This window comes from Solanum dulcamara, chromosome 9 (genome assembly GCF_947179165.1).
Source record: "Solanum dulcamara chromosome 9, daSolDulc1.2, whole genome shotgun sequence".
Lineage (NCBI taxonomy): Eukaryota > Viridiplantae > Streptophyta > Magnoliopsida > Solanales > Solanaceae > Solanum > Solanum dulcamara.
Window position 1 is genome coordinate 62,409,933 of NC_077245.1, and position 14,657 is coordinate 62,424,589.

Below are 14,657 nucleotides of genomic sequence, written 5' to 3' on the forward strand. Positions count from 1 at the left end.
CAAACACATTGCCGAACCTCACATTCAATGGAGGCTTCACTCGGGTTCGTGCTGTTTTTGGTGGGACGATTGGCTAGGTATCGGACCCTTAGCCAACTATAGGCAGGAGTTGGGAAGAGCAAACAATGCAAGGGTGGCTGATTTTCGTATAGATGGCCAATGGAACATCGATATGCTAAATCAGTTGGCACCAGCGCAGCTCGTTCCTCTCATTACTTCTTCCACACTTCAGCTGCAAGGAAACACACCGGATCAGGCCATTTGGAAGCTGAATACCAATGGGAACTTCACATGTTCCTCGGCATGGCAGCTTGTGAGGGAACATCGGACCAAGACACTTTCCGACCATTACACTTGGCACAAAAACATCCCCTTTAAATGCTCTTTTTTGTTGTGGAGGGCTTTTAGAGGCAAGCTGCCAACAGAGGAAAAGATCACTGCATTTGGCTATGGTTCCACACCATGCTATTGCTGCCACAGTCCAGGTCCGGACACCATAGAGCACATTTTCAGCACTGGCCATTTCGCTAGGAATATTTGGCACTACTTCTCAAATTCCCTAGGCATAAGGCATGAAGCCACACCCCTCAAACCTCTTGTTATGAGCTGGTGGCTTCGCAAGTACCGCACAGAAGCTCACAAACTTATCCTCCATTCCACCCCAATATTTATATGTTGGAATTTGTGGAAGAATAGGTGCGCGAGCAAATACGGGGGGAAGAGTTCTAGCTTGGCGAGAGTGAAATTTGCAGTTTTCAAGGACATCTCAAATCTTCTTAGAGTCGCGTATCCCTATATCCATTGGCCCTCGAACTGGAGCGACACCATCTCCTACATAGATAAGTGTACTCATGAGATGAAGATCACCCAAGTCTCGTGGATTAAGCCACAACTCGATTTCGTCAAGCTGAACACTGACGGCAGCGCGTTGGGTAATCCGGGGGCAATTGGGGGGGGGTGGCATTGTAAGAGATCACATGGGTAAATTCATCTTCGCCTACGCCATACCATTAGGGGAGGGAACCAACAATCAAGCTGAACTAGAGGCGGCAGTTTATGGGCTTAAATGGTGCATTCAACAGGGTTTTCAGCACGTTATCTTAGAAGTTGACTCGGAGTTGCTCACTAAATGGATCAATCATCAGACTAAACCTCCGTGGAGCCTTCACCAGGTAACTCAGGACCTTGTTGGTATTTCCAAATTATTTGTTCGCTTTTCTTGCAGGCATGTATACAGGGAGGCAAACTACACTGCGGATGCTCTCTCCAAGCACAGTCACACTCTTACCACTCCAGGCCACTACACCACCCTTCAGCAGCTACCTCGTGGTACTCGAGGTTACTACATGCTAGATAGAGTCGGTCTGCCCAGCTTCAGACGGAGAAAGACCAAACGGATTAAAAAGCCTCCATGATCTACTATTTAGTGTTGCATCCTTGGATTGAGCACCCAATTGCAGTGTTTGTGATTTTCCATGTTATATCTTAGCCATGTTATTTGATGTCCATCGTCTATGCTAATTTTGTTGTATATATAGCATTTATGAGGATTCATCCCCATTTTTATTTAGATTTTTCCTTTATTTTATGTAAAGGGAGAGTCTCCCTTATTTATGCTTTCCTAGTTTCTTTGTATCGAGAGGAGTCATTTTCTTTAGGTGCATAGTTTCTAGGTTTTCTTTTCATGTGCTTGTATCGGGGATGAGTTGGCTGCCCTTAGTAGGATGGTCGGCTTATGAACCACCATAGGATTGGAGGTTAGGTCTATGTCCCCCTCCGTGTATTTTTCTGTTTTTTTATGTATAATACAGCTTGGGGGTGAGCGGCTCAACCCCTGGCCGCGCACGAGAGGTGGGAGCCTCGTGTAAGGTCTGTTCCCATTTTAAAAAAAAAAAAAAAAAAAAAAAAAAAAGTGTCGACTAAGCAGGTGCCGAGAAAAAAACGAAACGACTCCTCCAGGCTCCATAGTCCATACCTCACCGCCTTACGCCACGCTACAACCTTCCCTTCTCTCTTCCGCCGCCATAATAGTGTTAGTATTAGCAGAAGAATAATGTTCAAGAAGGCAGTGGACGCCAAGTCTCACCAGCGACTTTCTGGCGCCGACCGGAAGAAGCTCCGTCGCACTATCAGAGACCGTTTCTCGAATGCCTCTGATGCCCTTCTCGACCTTTTACTTCCTCCCAAAGTACCCATTTTTTCATCAATTGTTTTGCTACATTATTCCTCAATTTAAACTTTTTTCTTTTCTTTTGATTGAATTACACTGAACGAAGTATCACTTATCGTACTCTCTGGAGTTACTTAACTTTATCCTTGTGTATTGATGGGACCATACAGGCGGAGTTAGCTGTTTCAAAATATCCAAATCGGGTACTCGTTTATGGCTTGGAGGGCGATTGTCCCATGTTCTTTGACGTAGATGGGCGAGGTCGTGATATTTTCCCTACAGGTACCATATATCTTACTCATTCCCAACTATTTTTGATCTGTTCGATAACCTTATCATTCGGTTACTACCAATTCTCAACCTTTAGTCCCTATGCGATGGCCTACTTGTTGAGGCATGAGAGTAAAACTTAAGAGCTACTACCTGTTGTGTTGTTTTTATTACTGGATGTTGTTTCTTGGATTTTTATTTCTTTTCTCTACTGTTTTTATCTTGTGCCAAGGATCTATCAAAAATAACGTAACATGCTTTCACATCTTCTTAACCCAAAATGGTTGGGGAGAGGAAAGGCTCCTTGTTTTTAGGGTACTCTCGAGAACAGTTTTAGTGGAGACGGGGTGGGACATGTAACTCAGAGATTAGAGAACATGGCTATGAACCACGATGTCAGGGGTTCGAATCCTTCCTCGCCCATAACTAGCACAAAAGGAAGTACCTTTCCCTCTAGGGGTAGGAAAATCATGATCTGGTTCACTAATAGATCGAGGGATTAGTCATTCGACTCGTTCACATTCGGATCATGAATGGTTGGAATCCATATTATGCAAGGAGACATTGCTTTTGCTAATTCAAATTGAAAGGTGATATAAAATTGGTTATTTTCAGTATCATATTCACACTTAGCCCATTCATCCTAGTTAGCAGTTCCAACGCCATATCAAGGTCACGATCAATATTGTCAATAGCATAAAGATTGTCACTATCATCAATATCGTCACTATCATCAATATTGATCTCATCAAGAAGAAAATCTTTAGGCTTGTTATCCAGGAACTTGTTCAGAAATATCATAATGAAAGGAACATAGGAGTTTGTCGTTAGGTATTTGTCATGCTTCGAGTCTACACCTTAGGCGCGACCGGCACTCGAAAATCATTGTTGTTCCCAAGCAAATCCTTGGCCTGACTGGCTATTGAACAGAAGACTAAACATGAATGCGAAAGTTCTAAAAGATAAGCATTTAAAATACTTTAAGTAAAACTCATCCATCTGTTTGAAATGAACTGAATATAATATGAAATAATATTTTAAACATCAAACTAAAATAACTGAACTGACTCTCTAACTTTGTCCATGAAGCCTCTAATAACTAAAGATAGGTGCTGGGACAGGACCCACGGCTACCTAAAAGGAACTACTAAAACTGAGCATAAATGAAGAGTCCTTTGAAAGCAAGGAGGTCTCACCAAAAAGCTGATGAAGTGTAATCTCAACGGAGTGTCTGTTGTTGATCCTGAATACTTGTATGTACATCATAAAATGATGCAGCATCGAAAGATGTCAGTAAATGAAATGTACGATATGAAATAAAGCTGAATGAAACAATAACTTAAGTGAAAGGGAACACTGAAAATAATATGACTGGAATGTAAAATAAATCATGTAAAGCTTCACAACTTGAGACGATGTAGTATATATTTTGAAAATAATAACTTTACTTCTTTGGGAGTTTCTTTAACCGACAAGCATTATTATGAGCCTCGTGATGATACAACTTCTAGCCCACATTGTTAGAGCTATCTTATACCTTGCTAGAGTATAAGACAACAAAATTGAACGTATGGATCCATTTAAAAAGTCCTTATCAAAGACTGAGGTGAGGAGTCATCTGAACCAACGGTACGATTCTATCTACGCTGGTGGCACATGTTATGGGGTTTGAGTTAGCTTAACTCGTATCAAAATTGATGCTTATTACTTCTCTCAAAACGATGCAATAATGCTCATAATAGTAATACTGTCTATGTTGAGTCAATGCTCAAAATACTTCTCGAAGTTATACCGTACTTTACTTTAACTGACTGAATCTGATCTTCTAAAATTGATATGCTTCCTTTAGAAATAGTGTGGCAAACAAGATGAGAGAAGCGAGACTGAGGTGGTTTGAGCATGTACAACGGAAGAGTGTCGATGCCCAAGTTAGGAGGTGCGAGCGGTTGGATTTGAAGGTTATGCGAAGGGGTAGAGGTAGACCGAAAAAGTATTGGAGAGAGGTGATTAGACAAGATATCGCGCTACTCCATATCACCGAGGACATGACTTTGGATAGAAAGGAGTGGAGGTCGCGGATTAAGGTAGAAGCCTAGTAGGGATAGAATGATGTCTTGCTGTGTCAGTTTAGGATAGTCGTAGGTCTAGGCGTGTCTTTATAGTTGTGTTGTTATTGCCTTTGATTATCACATTACTTTGTTATCGTTATTATTCTTGTGTTGTAAAATTTGCATCGCTTTTCGTTTTTTGCCATTATACTATATATATTGTTTTTCTATCTTACTTGGGACTGTGACTTTTGAGCTGAGGGTATTTCGGAAATAGCATCTCTATCTCCATGAGGTAGTGGTAAGATCTGTGTACATCCTACCCTCCCCAAATCCTACTTGTGGAATTTCACTGGGTATGTTGTTGTTGTTGTTTTCTTTAGAAATAGACATGTTCTTTTCAAAATAGAGTAATGCCTTTGAACCCTTCAAATTCCCTTAAAACTCTTCTTCAACTAATAATTTAGAGATACTTGAACTTTACTTTAACAAAAAACAATGCATAATATGTAGCAATATAAAGCCTTCAAACAAACCTTAACTAAGTAGGGTTCATGGAATAAATAAGCATGAACAACAATCAAGAATGAATATTACATAAAGAATCATAATCTCAATGATAGGGATTCAAATCCAATAAAGAAGAATAATAGAAAATCTCGAAATTCAAGAACAACTGGGGTTAAAACCCTGGGTTCAAATCTTACTGATTGAATTTCGATTTAGGGCGTGAGGACGGACTTAGTCCAATACTATGAGTAACCTTACATCTATGGAGAACTAGATTCTTGAAGAACTTGAAGAATGCGATCATAATCTCAATGATAGGGATTCAAATCCAATAAAGAAGAATAATAGAAAATCTCGAAATTCAAGAACAACTTGGGTTAAAACCCTGGGTTCAAATCTTACTGACTGAATTTCGATGTAGGGCGTGAGGACGGACTTAGTCCAATACTATGAGTAACCTTACATCTATGGAGAACTAGATTCTTGAAGAACTTGAAGAATGCGCTTGAAATCCTAGCTTTTCTCCTCTTGAATCCTTGCTTCAAGTCTTAGAAATGGTTATAGGAGTATTAGGGTCAAACTAAACTAATAAAGACTCTAATTGTATCTTAAAACGTTGATGCTTGGACTTGGAAATGTTGGGGAAAGACGGATTTAACCCTCATTAAAATCTGACAAAGGCTGTCTACGGGCTCATTTACAGTTTGTTATGGGTCGTGGAACTCGGTCATAGAAATTGACTGGAAATCTGGGGTCCTCTAAAGTTTGGGTTTACGGAACCTTTTACAGTCCGTAAACCCTTCTATGGGTTGTAGACTATACTCATGGAAAAGTACTGAGGTTGGGGTTTCTGGACTTTGGGTTTACGGAACCTTTTACAGTTCGTAAACTCTTTTTGGATCTTATCGAGGGTCGCAGAAAATATACTAAGGGAATGGGATTTCAGCACGTTGATCTACGGTCTGTAGATTGGTCTACGATTCGTAGACTGACCTGTCCTGTACACTTAGAAAATTCAAGTTTCATAACTTGATCTACGGATCAGGTCTACGACTCGTACAATGCTCTACGACCCATACACTTGGTCCTTTAAACTCAAATCTCTTTTACTGATTTTTGAAGTTTGACTCCACGAGCTCATCTATGGTCTATGGATGCTTCTATGGGCCGTAGATGGTGTCCGTAAGAGTTATTCTTCTGCAGAACTGAAGTCTTTTGCTGGGCCTTCTTGGACTGAACTAAATTAGAATATTTTGGAGCGAGTCATTCTTTGGTAAATGATCAATATGAGTTAGACTCGATAGAATTTGATCAATCTTATTTTTTGTCGTTAAGGTGGAGAACTGAATCAAGAATTCTATGTCTTCATCATCAATCGAATAACTGTTGGCGACGTATGATTCTATTTTTTAAAGATCGATTCTTTGAGATACTTCTTTTCTTCAAATGGAATGAAGAGATAGATTCAGGCCGATTCATATCCTTTCTTTCTCATAATGTGTGTATACCCTTAACAAAATTACTTATTCCTTGAACAGTAAAGAGAGACAAATAAAAAGGGTCAGGCCCTCCTTAATATCACCTATTGATTGGAATAGAAAATTTAGGAAGAATAGGTTCGAAATCGGTAAAACAGCAGTAGCTACAGATATAATTCTCAATCAACAAGGTCAAAATGTAATATATGTTCATGTAGCTATTGGGTATGGGGCCCAGGTAGTAACTACTTTACAGGAAAGGGGAGTGATGGATACACTATTGTTGTAGCCGAAACGACGGATTCCCCTGCTACATCACAATACCTTGCTCCTTATATAGGAGCAACTCTGGTGGAATATATGTATCATGAACGACACACTTTTATCATTTATGATGATCTCTCCAAACAAGGGCAAGTTTATCGCCAAATGTCTCTTATATTATGAAGATCGCTCGGTCGTGAAGCTTATCCGAGAGAAGTTTTAAGGTCTGCGTACACTCTATCCTCCCCAAGTTCGACTTTGTGCAACTACACTAATTATATTGTCATCTATTACTCCATATGTCCCAATTTATGTTACACACTTCTTTTTAGGTTGTACAAAAATGTTACCTTTTTTATTTAGAAACAATTTAACTTTAAATTTTTATTTTACCTTAAGGGTCGTTTGGTAGGATATATTAGAGAATCTAGTACATATAGTATTTATGGTGTTGTTTAATCTTTTGTTTGGTAGGAATTTCAGCCTATGTGTATTATTTATAGTTATACATCTACGTAGTATTATATGGCGTATAACTAATACATAGAAAATCATGGTATTAACAATACAACAATCCAAAGGCTATCATTACATGGATAAGCATGGTTAAAGGCAAAATTGTCCTTAATACACCAAATCAAACAGTGGATAAGAAATTATTATAGTAATACTAATTCCAACATTACTAATACATTCTATTCAGTACTATTCTTATACACTCTACCAAATGACCCTTAATGGGATGATTTATGATCACGCAAAATCTGATGTTGGTTTTAGACCACTAGTTTCAAAAGTATTTCTTACGTAAACTCCGTGCCTGATGGAGTAACACAATATAATGAATGCAAACAATTCATATAAGTGATTTGCCGGGCTAGTTGTGATCAATTTTTTCTACACTTACTCATTTTGGTGTGTTCGGAGAGTCATTTTTTTGTGATTTGAAACATTTGTATGTTAGTCTATGGGTAAGTGTTAGATTTAGAGAGCCTTTACTTATAAAAACCCTATTATTTCTTAAAAAACACTTTATTTTATTGTTGGAATCAAATTAGCTGGAATATAGTGGACTAACAGTATAGCAAACCCTAATGAGGTAGTGGTAAGTTCTGCGCACACTACCCTCCCCAGACCTCCCTTGTGGGACTTTAGTGGGTATGTTGTTGTTATTGTTGTTGGGTTTTATTTTTATAAAGCACTGATTTGGTACTCTCCCTTTTGCAGTATACTAGTTAAGTGCGTACTTTGCACGTATATATCACTTTAATTAATAATAGATGTAACGTAACAATGTATATTAGAAGTGTAAAACGATGGACACGATTAATATTTTACATATTTATATGTATTTTGTAACTCAAATAGTGGTGATTCCCCGCAACCTACACAAAATATTAAATACATCACTCTTTTAGCTAGTTAATATGTACCATTTGTGTGTTATTATCGCTATTATTTTTTAGTTACTTGTGAATGAAGTGGCGAGAAAACTTTTTTCAATCAAAGCTATCTTAAGGTGGAGGATCATGTAGAAAATTGATGTAATTAGTATGCAATAAATTTGAGAAGCTATTCAAATTTTAAGCTTATTTCATAAATCAACCAAATTTAGCTCTAATCCAAATCTATTTGCATCTTCTCAAAAGTTAGGTTTCATATATAGAAGTTCAACCTCCTCCAAACAGTGGACTTCCTCTATCAAGTTCACTTGCGTATTCTCTTCGACCTCCTATTATTTCTTTAATCTATACTATATTAAAAGCATAAAGGTCCTTAGAAATGTTTAATTGAACTTTTTTGCCCTTCACTAAAAGACACTGCTAATCACATTCAATCGGGATCCGTTTCCTTCTAATTGTCTTTTTCTTTTTTTGGTTTACTAAAATAATGAAATTATTAAGAATTTCAATTAAATGCCAAAAGAAAAGTCTCTAAATCTTATAACATTATCAAGTAATAAGATGAATGGAATTTCTCAACCTTAATTTTAAAAAATAAAAGGAATCTCTCAAACCTTTAATTACATGTCTCATGTTTAAGCGTTAAGAATTGAAGAAAGTCCTAAACCTATAGTCCATAAGAGCAGGGATGTAATTAAAGTGGTCTAACGTTTAGCACCAATAGATCTTCCAACAACAATTTTTGCCTTTTCTTTTACCACCAACAATTGATCTTTATCAATTGTGGGAAGAATAAGATATGGCAAATAAATAGCCTTTGTTTCAGGTATACATGTTCTTCCCTTTAAAAATAGGGTGAAAATAAAGTGAGTGTTAAACTCTCTTCCTCTCTCATATTTATTTTTATTTCACTTAACATCTTTGTGGTCGGGCCCTTCCCCGGACCCTGCGCATAGCGGGAGCTTAAGTGCACCGGGCTGCCCTTTTTTTTTTTTAACATCTTTGTTTACTAAGTTTGACGGTGAGTGTAGTGAAATTTAAATTATGAATGAAAAAGAAGAATAACACAAATTTGACCATTACTATTGTTCTATTATTCTCAGTTATTTTTTTGTAGAAAATAAATAATTATATTTTAATTTTACAATATCCCATGTGTGCTAGAACAATTGAGGAAAATACAATTAAATGCAATATCCTCTTTTGGATATTTTGCTTGTGTAGACTCGAGAAAGAGATATGAACAAACCTTTCTAAAATTAGAATAGAAGTTGACCGACCACAAGGTCATCTCTATGGGAGGCTTCTCTACCCATAAGGCCATCTCAGGTATGAGAAAGAAAAGCAGTGGACTAGTGGACTATTGACTTAACTGGAGAACCTCAACGACATTGAGGATAAGTTCAATGTCGACAAACAACTTCTATCTATAGGTGCTTTCATTGTGAATCTATCGACTTGTCATGTTTGATTGCACTTGATTTGCGGCATATGAGAAATATTTAGCCAAAACCTCAATAAATTAGCCCTTAGCTTATTACCCCGAAACACTACATGACTAACACGAAAGATGTTCCCAGAACCCCAGCAAAAATCTAGCCCTCGTTACCCTAAAAACACATCCACCATTGACCATTACACAAATAGCAACAAACAAAAATAACAAAGGTTGGGAATATCAACCACCAATAGTTCAATTCTTGATTGAGATAGACCATTCATGTGATGAAAGAAAATTAATATGCATGCTAATGATTTCTAATATCACGTAAACCATATTTTCACTGTAAAGAAAGAAAATCAAATTAATTTTCCTTCACATACATAAATTCTCCAATTCCTATATATATTTTGATTTAGGAGTTCTTTGTTAATTCTCCTTCCCATATATTTAGGAGTTTACATTAATTCTCCTATCTATTTCACGTACACAAGGAAAAATAATACTAAACTAATTCTTCTTCCCATATATTTTTGGAATCTAGTCAATATTATAAAGATAATTAAATAAGAATTTGAGAAAAATAATAAATGACAGTTTTGTCTATTGTAGAGTCTTTTAATGAAGGGCAAACAGTTCAATCAACGTTTCTAAGGACTTTCATGTTTTCAAAAATAAATAAATATATAGTATAGATTGGCTGCTTATAAGTTGCTGGTGATTTGACATTTTCAAAAATTTTAAGTAGGAAGGGCCTGTTAGGCATGTTTTCTGTGCAGTAACTATGTGATTGATTGCTTCTTTGACAAGACAGAATTTTGTAAATTACCATCCTCCTTAATTAGATGTGCTTTTCATTTTTGTGTTTCTCCCTTCTGTGTGGTGAATACAGTTTATGCTCTGTGGAGAGTCCCAGAACTTTTGCCTGCTTTTGTGCTGAAAGGGGGTGAAGTTTCTCGTTTTATGCTTGGAGGGGCAGATTTAATGTTCCCTGGTATCAGTATACCTTCTGAAGGGTTTCCCTCATTTTCTTCTGGGGAGCCATGGGCAGTGAAGGTTCCTGGAAATCCTGCTGCAATAGCTGTAAGCTTATGGGACCTCAAGAGTTTTATCTCTTAATTTAGATGACTAATCAATTTGAAACTATGCTGATTTTTTTTCCTCAGGTGGGGACAACTACCATGAGTAGTTCAGAAGCTTTAAAAGCTGGTCTACGTGGAAAGGCCTTAAAAATATTGCATTACTATCGAGACACCCTTTGGTAGGAACTAAGGAGCTGTTTGGACATAAATTTTTTATTTCAGAACATTGTTTGGTTGTGGAATGTAATGAGTTTTTGAAAATGAGCTTTTCAAAACTTGTGCAACTTTTTTTCAAGTAAAATGTGTGTCCAAATACAACATCAACTTATACCATTTTTCAACTTCAACTTCATAAACTATTTTTATTTTTAAATTTCAACTAATTCCATGTCCAAATGCCTACTAAAAAAGTTAACGTTGTTAGTTTTAATCTATACAACTTCTAGATGTCATCTTTTTCTGGATTTTTGGTCAGGGAATCTGCAGAAAATTGTCATGTACCAAATGCTGGTTTTCTAGAAGACGTCGTGTTTGAAGATCCTGCTCTTTTGTTTAGTAGTAGGGCATCTGATTCAAGTGAAGTTGATCCTTCAGTTGACCCAGGAAATGTGACTAGCAATGAGGACATGGGAGAAGTGATTGACTCTAATGCAGCTTCATTAGGTGGTGGTCAGCCTTCTACTACACAGAGTGATGGAGCTGATGAAATTTCTGTGCAGCTTACTAATGATCTAAGCGAGTTGAAGGTTGCAGAAACATTCGTAGATGAATCAAATACCGAGGGACAACATTCCTTGTGTGTTGAAGAGGTAGATGCACTCTTGGACAAGTGTCTTCTACAAGCATTACATACGACAATTAAGGAGAAAGACCTGCCAATCCCTGGAAGTACATTTTGGTATGATAGCTACCAAACTTTTATTAAAATCTACTTATCTGATACTAAAATAATTTGGTGTCATGTAATAAAAATAAAAGAAAAAAGAGAATTCATTTTTTCAGGCAGTGAACTAAGAGTGACGCACTTCATTTTTCACAGTTGGTACTAAATGTATTTACTTGGCAGATTTTTGAGCATGCTAAATTTCAGAGAGTCTAATATTTCCAGTATTTTTGTCAATGGAAAAGCTTACAGTTTCATGTTTGATGCAGATTCTTTTATTCTATCAATACAATAAATGATTATTTCTTAGGCCTATTAAACTAAACCATTGGACAGTATTCTAGATGTTATATTGAATTGAGCTTGTGCAGAAAAAACAGAGATAATACTATTAGAATTTGAGAATGGTATTTTAAATAAGGCTTCCATTGAGTACTTCCTTAGTTCCATTTTATGCGGCACTTTTTTCTTTTTAGTATGTTCCAAAAAAATTGCACTTTTCTATACTTGGAAACAATAACTTTAAACTTACAATTTTAGCCTTAATGACATGTTTTTATAGCCTCAAAATGTCATAGCATGTTTAAGCCCACAAGTTTCAAAAGTCTCCTTTCTTTCTTTAACTCCATGCCCAGTTAAACAGTGCCAGATAAAATGAAGCGAAGGAAGTACTAATGCCGAAAAAACATAGAGAACACCACTAGAATTTGTGAGGCAGCTGCGTAATAAAACTCTAGACATATCTCTGTATAAAGATCTTGATCTTGAGAGAACACAAGTCAGAGAAAAGCTACCAGTACATCCACTAGGCAATGTTCACTCTTCATGGCTGTTGTCGTGAAGAAGCCAGAAGGTTGCCTAATAAATTAATACCTCCTCTTCTTGAGTTTCATTCTTGCGGTTCTCTTCATCTTCCGTGCAACTATCTGTGACTTGTTCTATTCCTTACTTAAACACTTACCAATGGCTTCATTTTTCTGGTGTAGGTCAAGTCATGTGCTACCTTGCAGGCCTCCAGGCATAACACTCGACATAAAGAAGTCATCTCACAAGAAATTGTCCAAGTGGCTACAGGCTAAAGCCTCTTGTGGATTGGTAGCTTTCTACAGTTAATATGAAAGAAAGAATTTTGTTTTTTCAAAATTGTTGCATACAGTTGAAAAGTTGCTATTGCATTACATGGATGATTTGGTTGAATTCATTTAGACAGTTACATCTACACATCATAAGAGATGCCGCAAGTTCTTTTTGCCGTGTAGCCATATATTTGGGTGCACATAGTTGTATATATTGTACTCTTCATGTTTAGTTAAGGATGACACTGATATTGCCACTTTCCATGACATTGATGACTGGTGTAGTAGCACTATTCATGGTTAGCTGCACTTCTGCTTAACTTCTTGTCAAAAGCAGACTTATTAGTAGGTAGAGACTGTTCTTTTGCTGAAACAGACAAGTATCTGTAGAAACTTCCATTCTCTTCTTTTCCCACTGAAGTTGGGAGAGTGTGAAGAAAGATGTTAGTCAGAACTTTCAGCTTCTCTTTGATGGTGGCATTTGCTACATATTGAAGATAGCCCTGCAGCAACAGCGAGTAGGCAAGAGATTGTTGAAAATTTTCTATGCCAAAAAATGTCACCACCGTTACCAGAATATGGAATAGTGTTCTATCCTAGTACTGTATTTTGCATTTGCCTTTATACCTTTCTTGTTGATGCTATTTCTGCATTTTGCTTTTGATATGACATCTGTCTTGAAGGTTTGCTTGCATGTAAGCCACATGTCAGGGTCTTGTATCTTCATTATTTTCAGCCCAAAAGCTAGTTCTCAGGCTGAAGTTCTCCGAGTCGATAAGAGTGAGAGAAATTTGTTCCATGACTTGATGGAAAAATGTGTCCCCATTTCTTGCTTTGATGCTTCTTGCATCCATTTGTTTTCTGATTTTACCATCGCATGGTGTTTCGTATTATCTAATTGTTTTTCCAAACTTACCATTGGCATGTACAGATCTCAGTGAAAGAAGATAAACATAAGAAAGAGGTGATTCTGTTCTCTGTTAATCGAAATCATCCATACTATTTGTCCTACAAGCCAGAAAAGAAAAAAGTGGACAAGACCGGGCCTTCAACAAATAATGTTTCTTATGAAGAACGGATACAGAAGACACTGGAAGTTTCTGAAATTTATAAACCAAGTGTGCATGTAAATCCTATTTTTGCTTCTGTTGGTGCTGAAACTAGTAGACTTTACACTGCATCTGAGGCCTCTGAAATAGTGTTCCAGTACGTTGAGAAAGAAAATCTTGTGAAGCCATCAAATAAGTCCACTGTGACGTTAGATGCAACTCTATGTGATGCTTTATTTAAGGGAGCCATAAAAAAAGGATCAACTTATCCATCTGAAATTCATAAGAAGGATGTGGGGCAAACTTTTATTGGTAGGATGCAAGCACATCATTGTGTGACTAGAGGAAACGATACAGTTATTCGCAAAGGAGCCTTGAAGCCAATCCAGATAATGACAGAACGGAGGCAAGGAAACAAGAAAGTGACTAAACTTTCTGGAATGGAGTCATTTCTGTTGGATGCAGAGGCTTTGGCTTCAGAGTTGCAGAAGAAGTGTGCCTGTAGCACTACTGTGGCAGAACTTCCAGGTGTGTTTTGATGCTTTAACTGTTGTGTAGGATCCTCTTTTTAGATTATTTAGTAGTTATTGCATGGTGGCTCTCTAATGTGTTTTATGATGTCTTCTTTGACTTCCGTTGGTTTATACTTTATAGCGCCGGTGACAATCTATCTTCATTAGTCTTCTAATAATCTCATGGTGTGGCTTGCATTGCTTATTTTCTGCTCAGCTGTTCAGATTTAGCCTTTAACCTACGGGAATCTGCACTTGCTTAGAGGCTTTTTGAAAACTATTAAAAGCTGCATCGTGTCACTCTTTTGATTTCTGACGATGAGCCATTACAACATTCTATGCTTAGATATTCCCTCAAGTGCTGTCTTTCAATTTCTCGCTTACATATATGTTGTCAAAGTGAAAGGAGATGGTACTGTCTCATTTAAGAACATAGGAGGAGGATATTCTTTAGCAGGGATAAGAATCAAT

The 14,657-nt window shown here is 37.2% G+C and overlaps 1 protein-coding gene across 5 annotated transcripts in view; it reads left to right on the forward strand.

Annotated features, from left to right (window-relative positions):
• Positions 1-1,909: 1,909 nt before the first annotated feature.
• LOC129902432 (uncharacterized) overlaps positions 1,910-14,657 on the forward strand; it is a 64,612-nt gene continuing 51,864 nt past the window's right edge. For all 5 annotated transcript variants that reach the window (XR_008770099.1, XR_008770097.1, XR_008770098.1 and 2 more), the window contains exons 1-7: positions 1,910-2,188; positions 2,341-2,452; positions 10,477-10,667; positions 10,751-10,845; positions 11,142-11,564; positions 12,536-12,644; positions 13,557-14,202. Coding sequence is in view for 2 of the 5 variants with exons in the window: in XM_055977665.1 (XP_055833640.1) it covers positions 2,054-2,188; positions 2,341-2,452; positions 10,477-10,667; positions 10,751-10,845; positions 11,142-11,564; positions 12,536-12,644; positions 13,557-14,202 (1,711 nt within the window). In the remaining 3 variants the exon portion in view is untranslated. The remainder of the gene's footprint in view (positions 2,189-2,340; positions 2,453-10,476; positions 10,668-10,750; positions 10,846-11,141; positions 11,565-12,535; positions 12,645-13,556; positions 14,203-14,657) is intronic.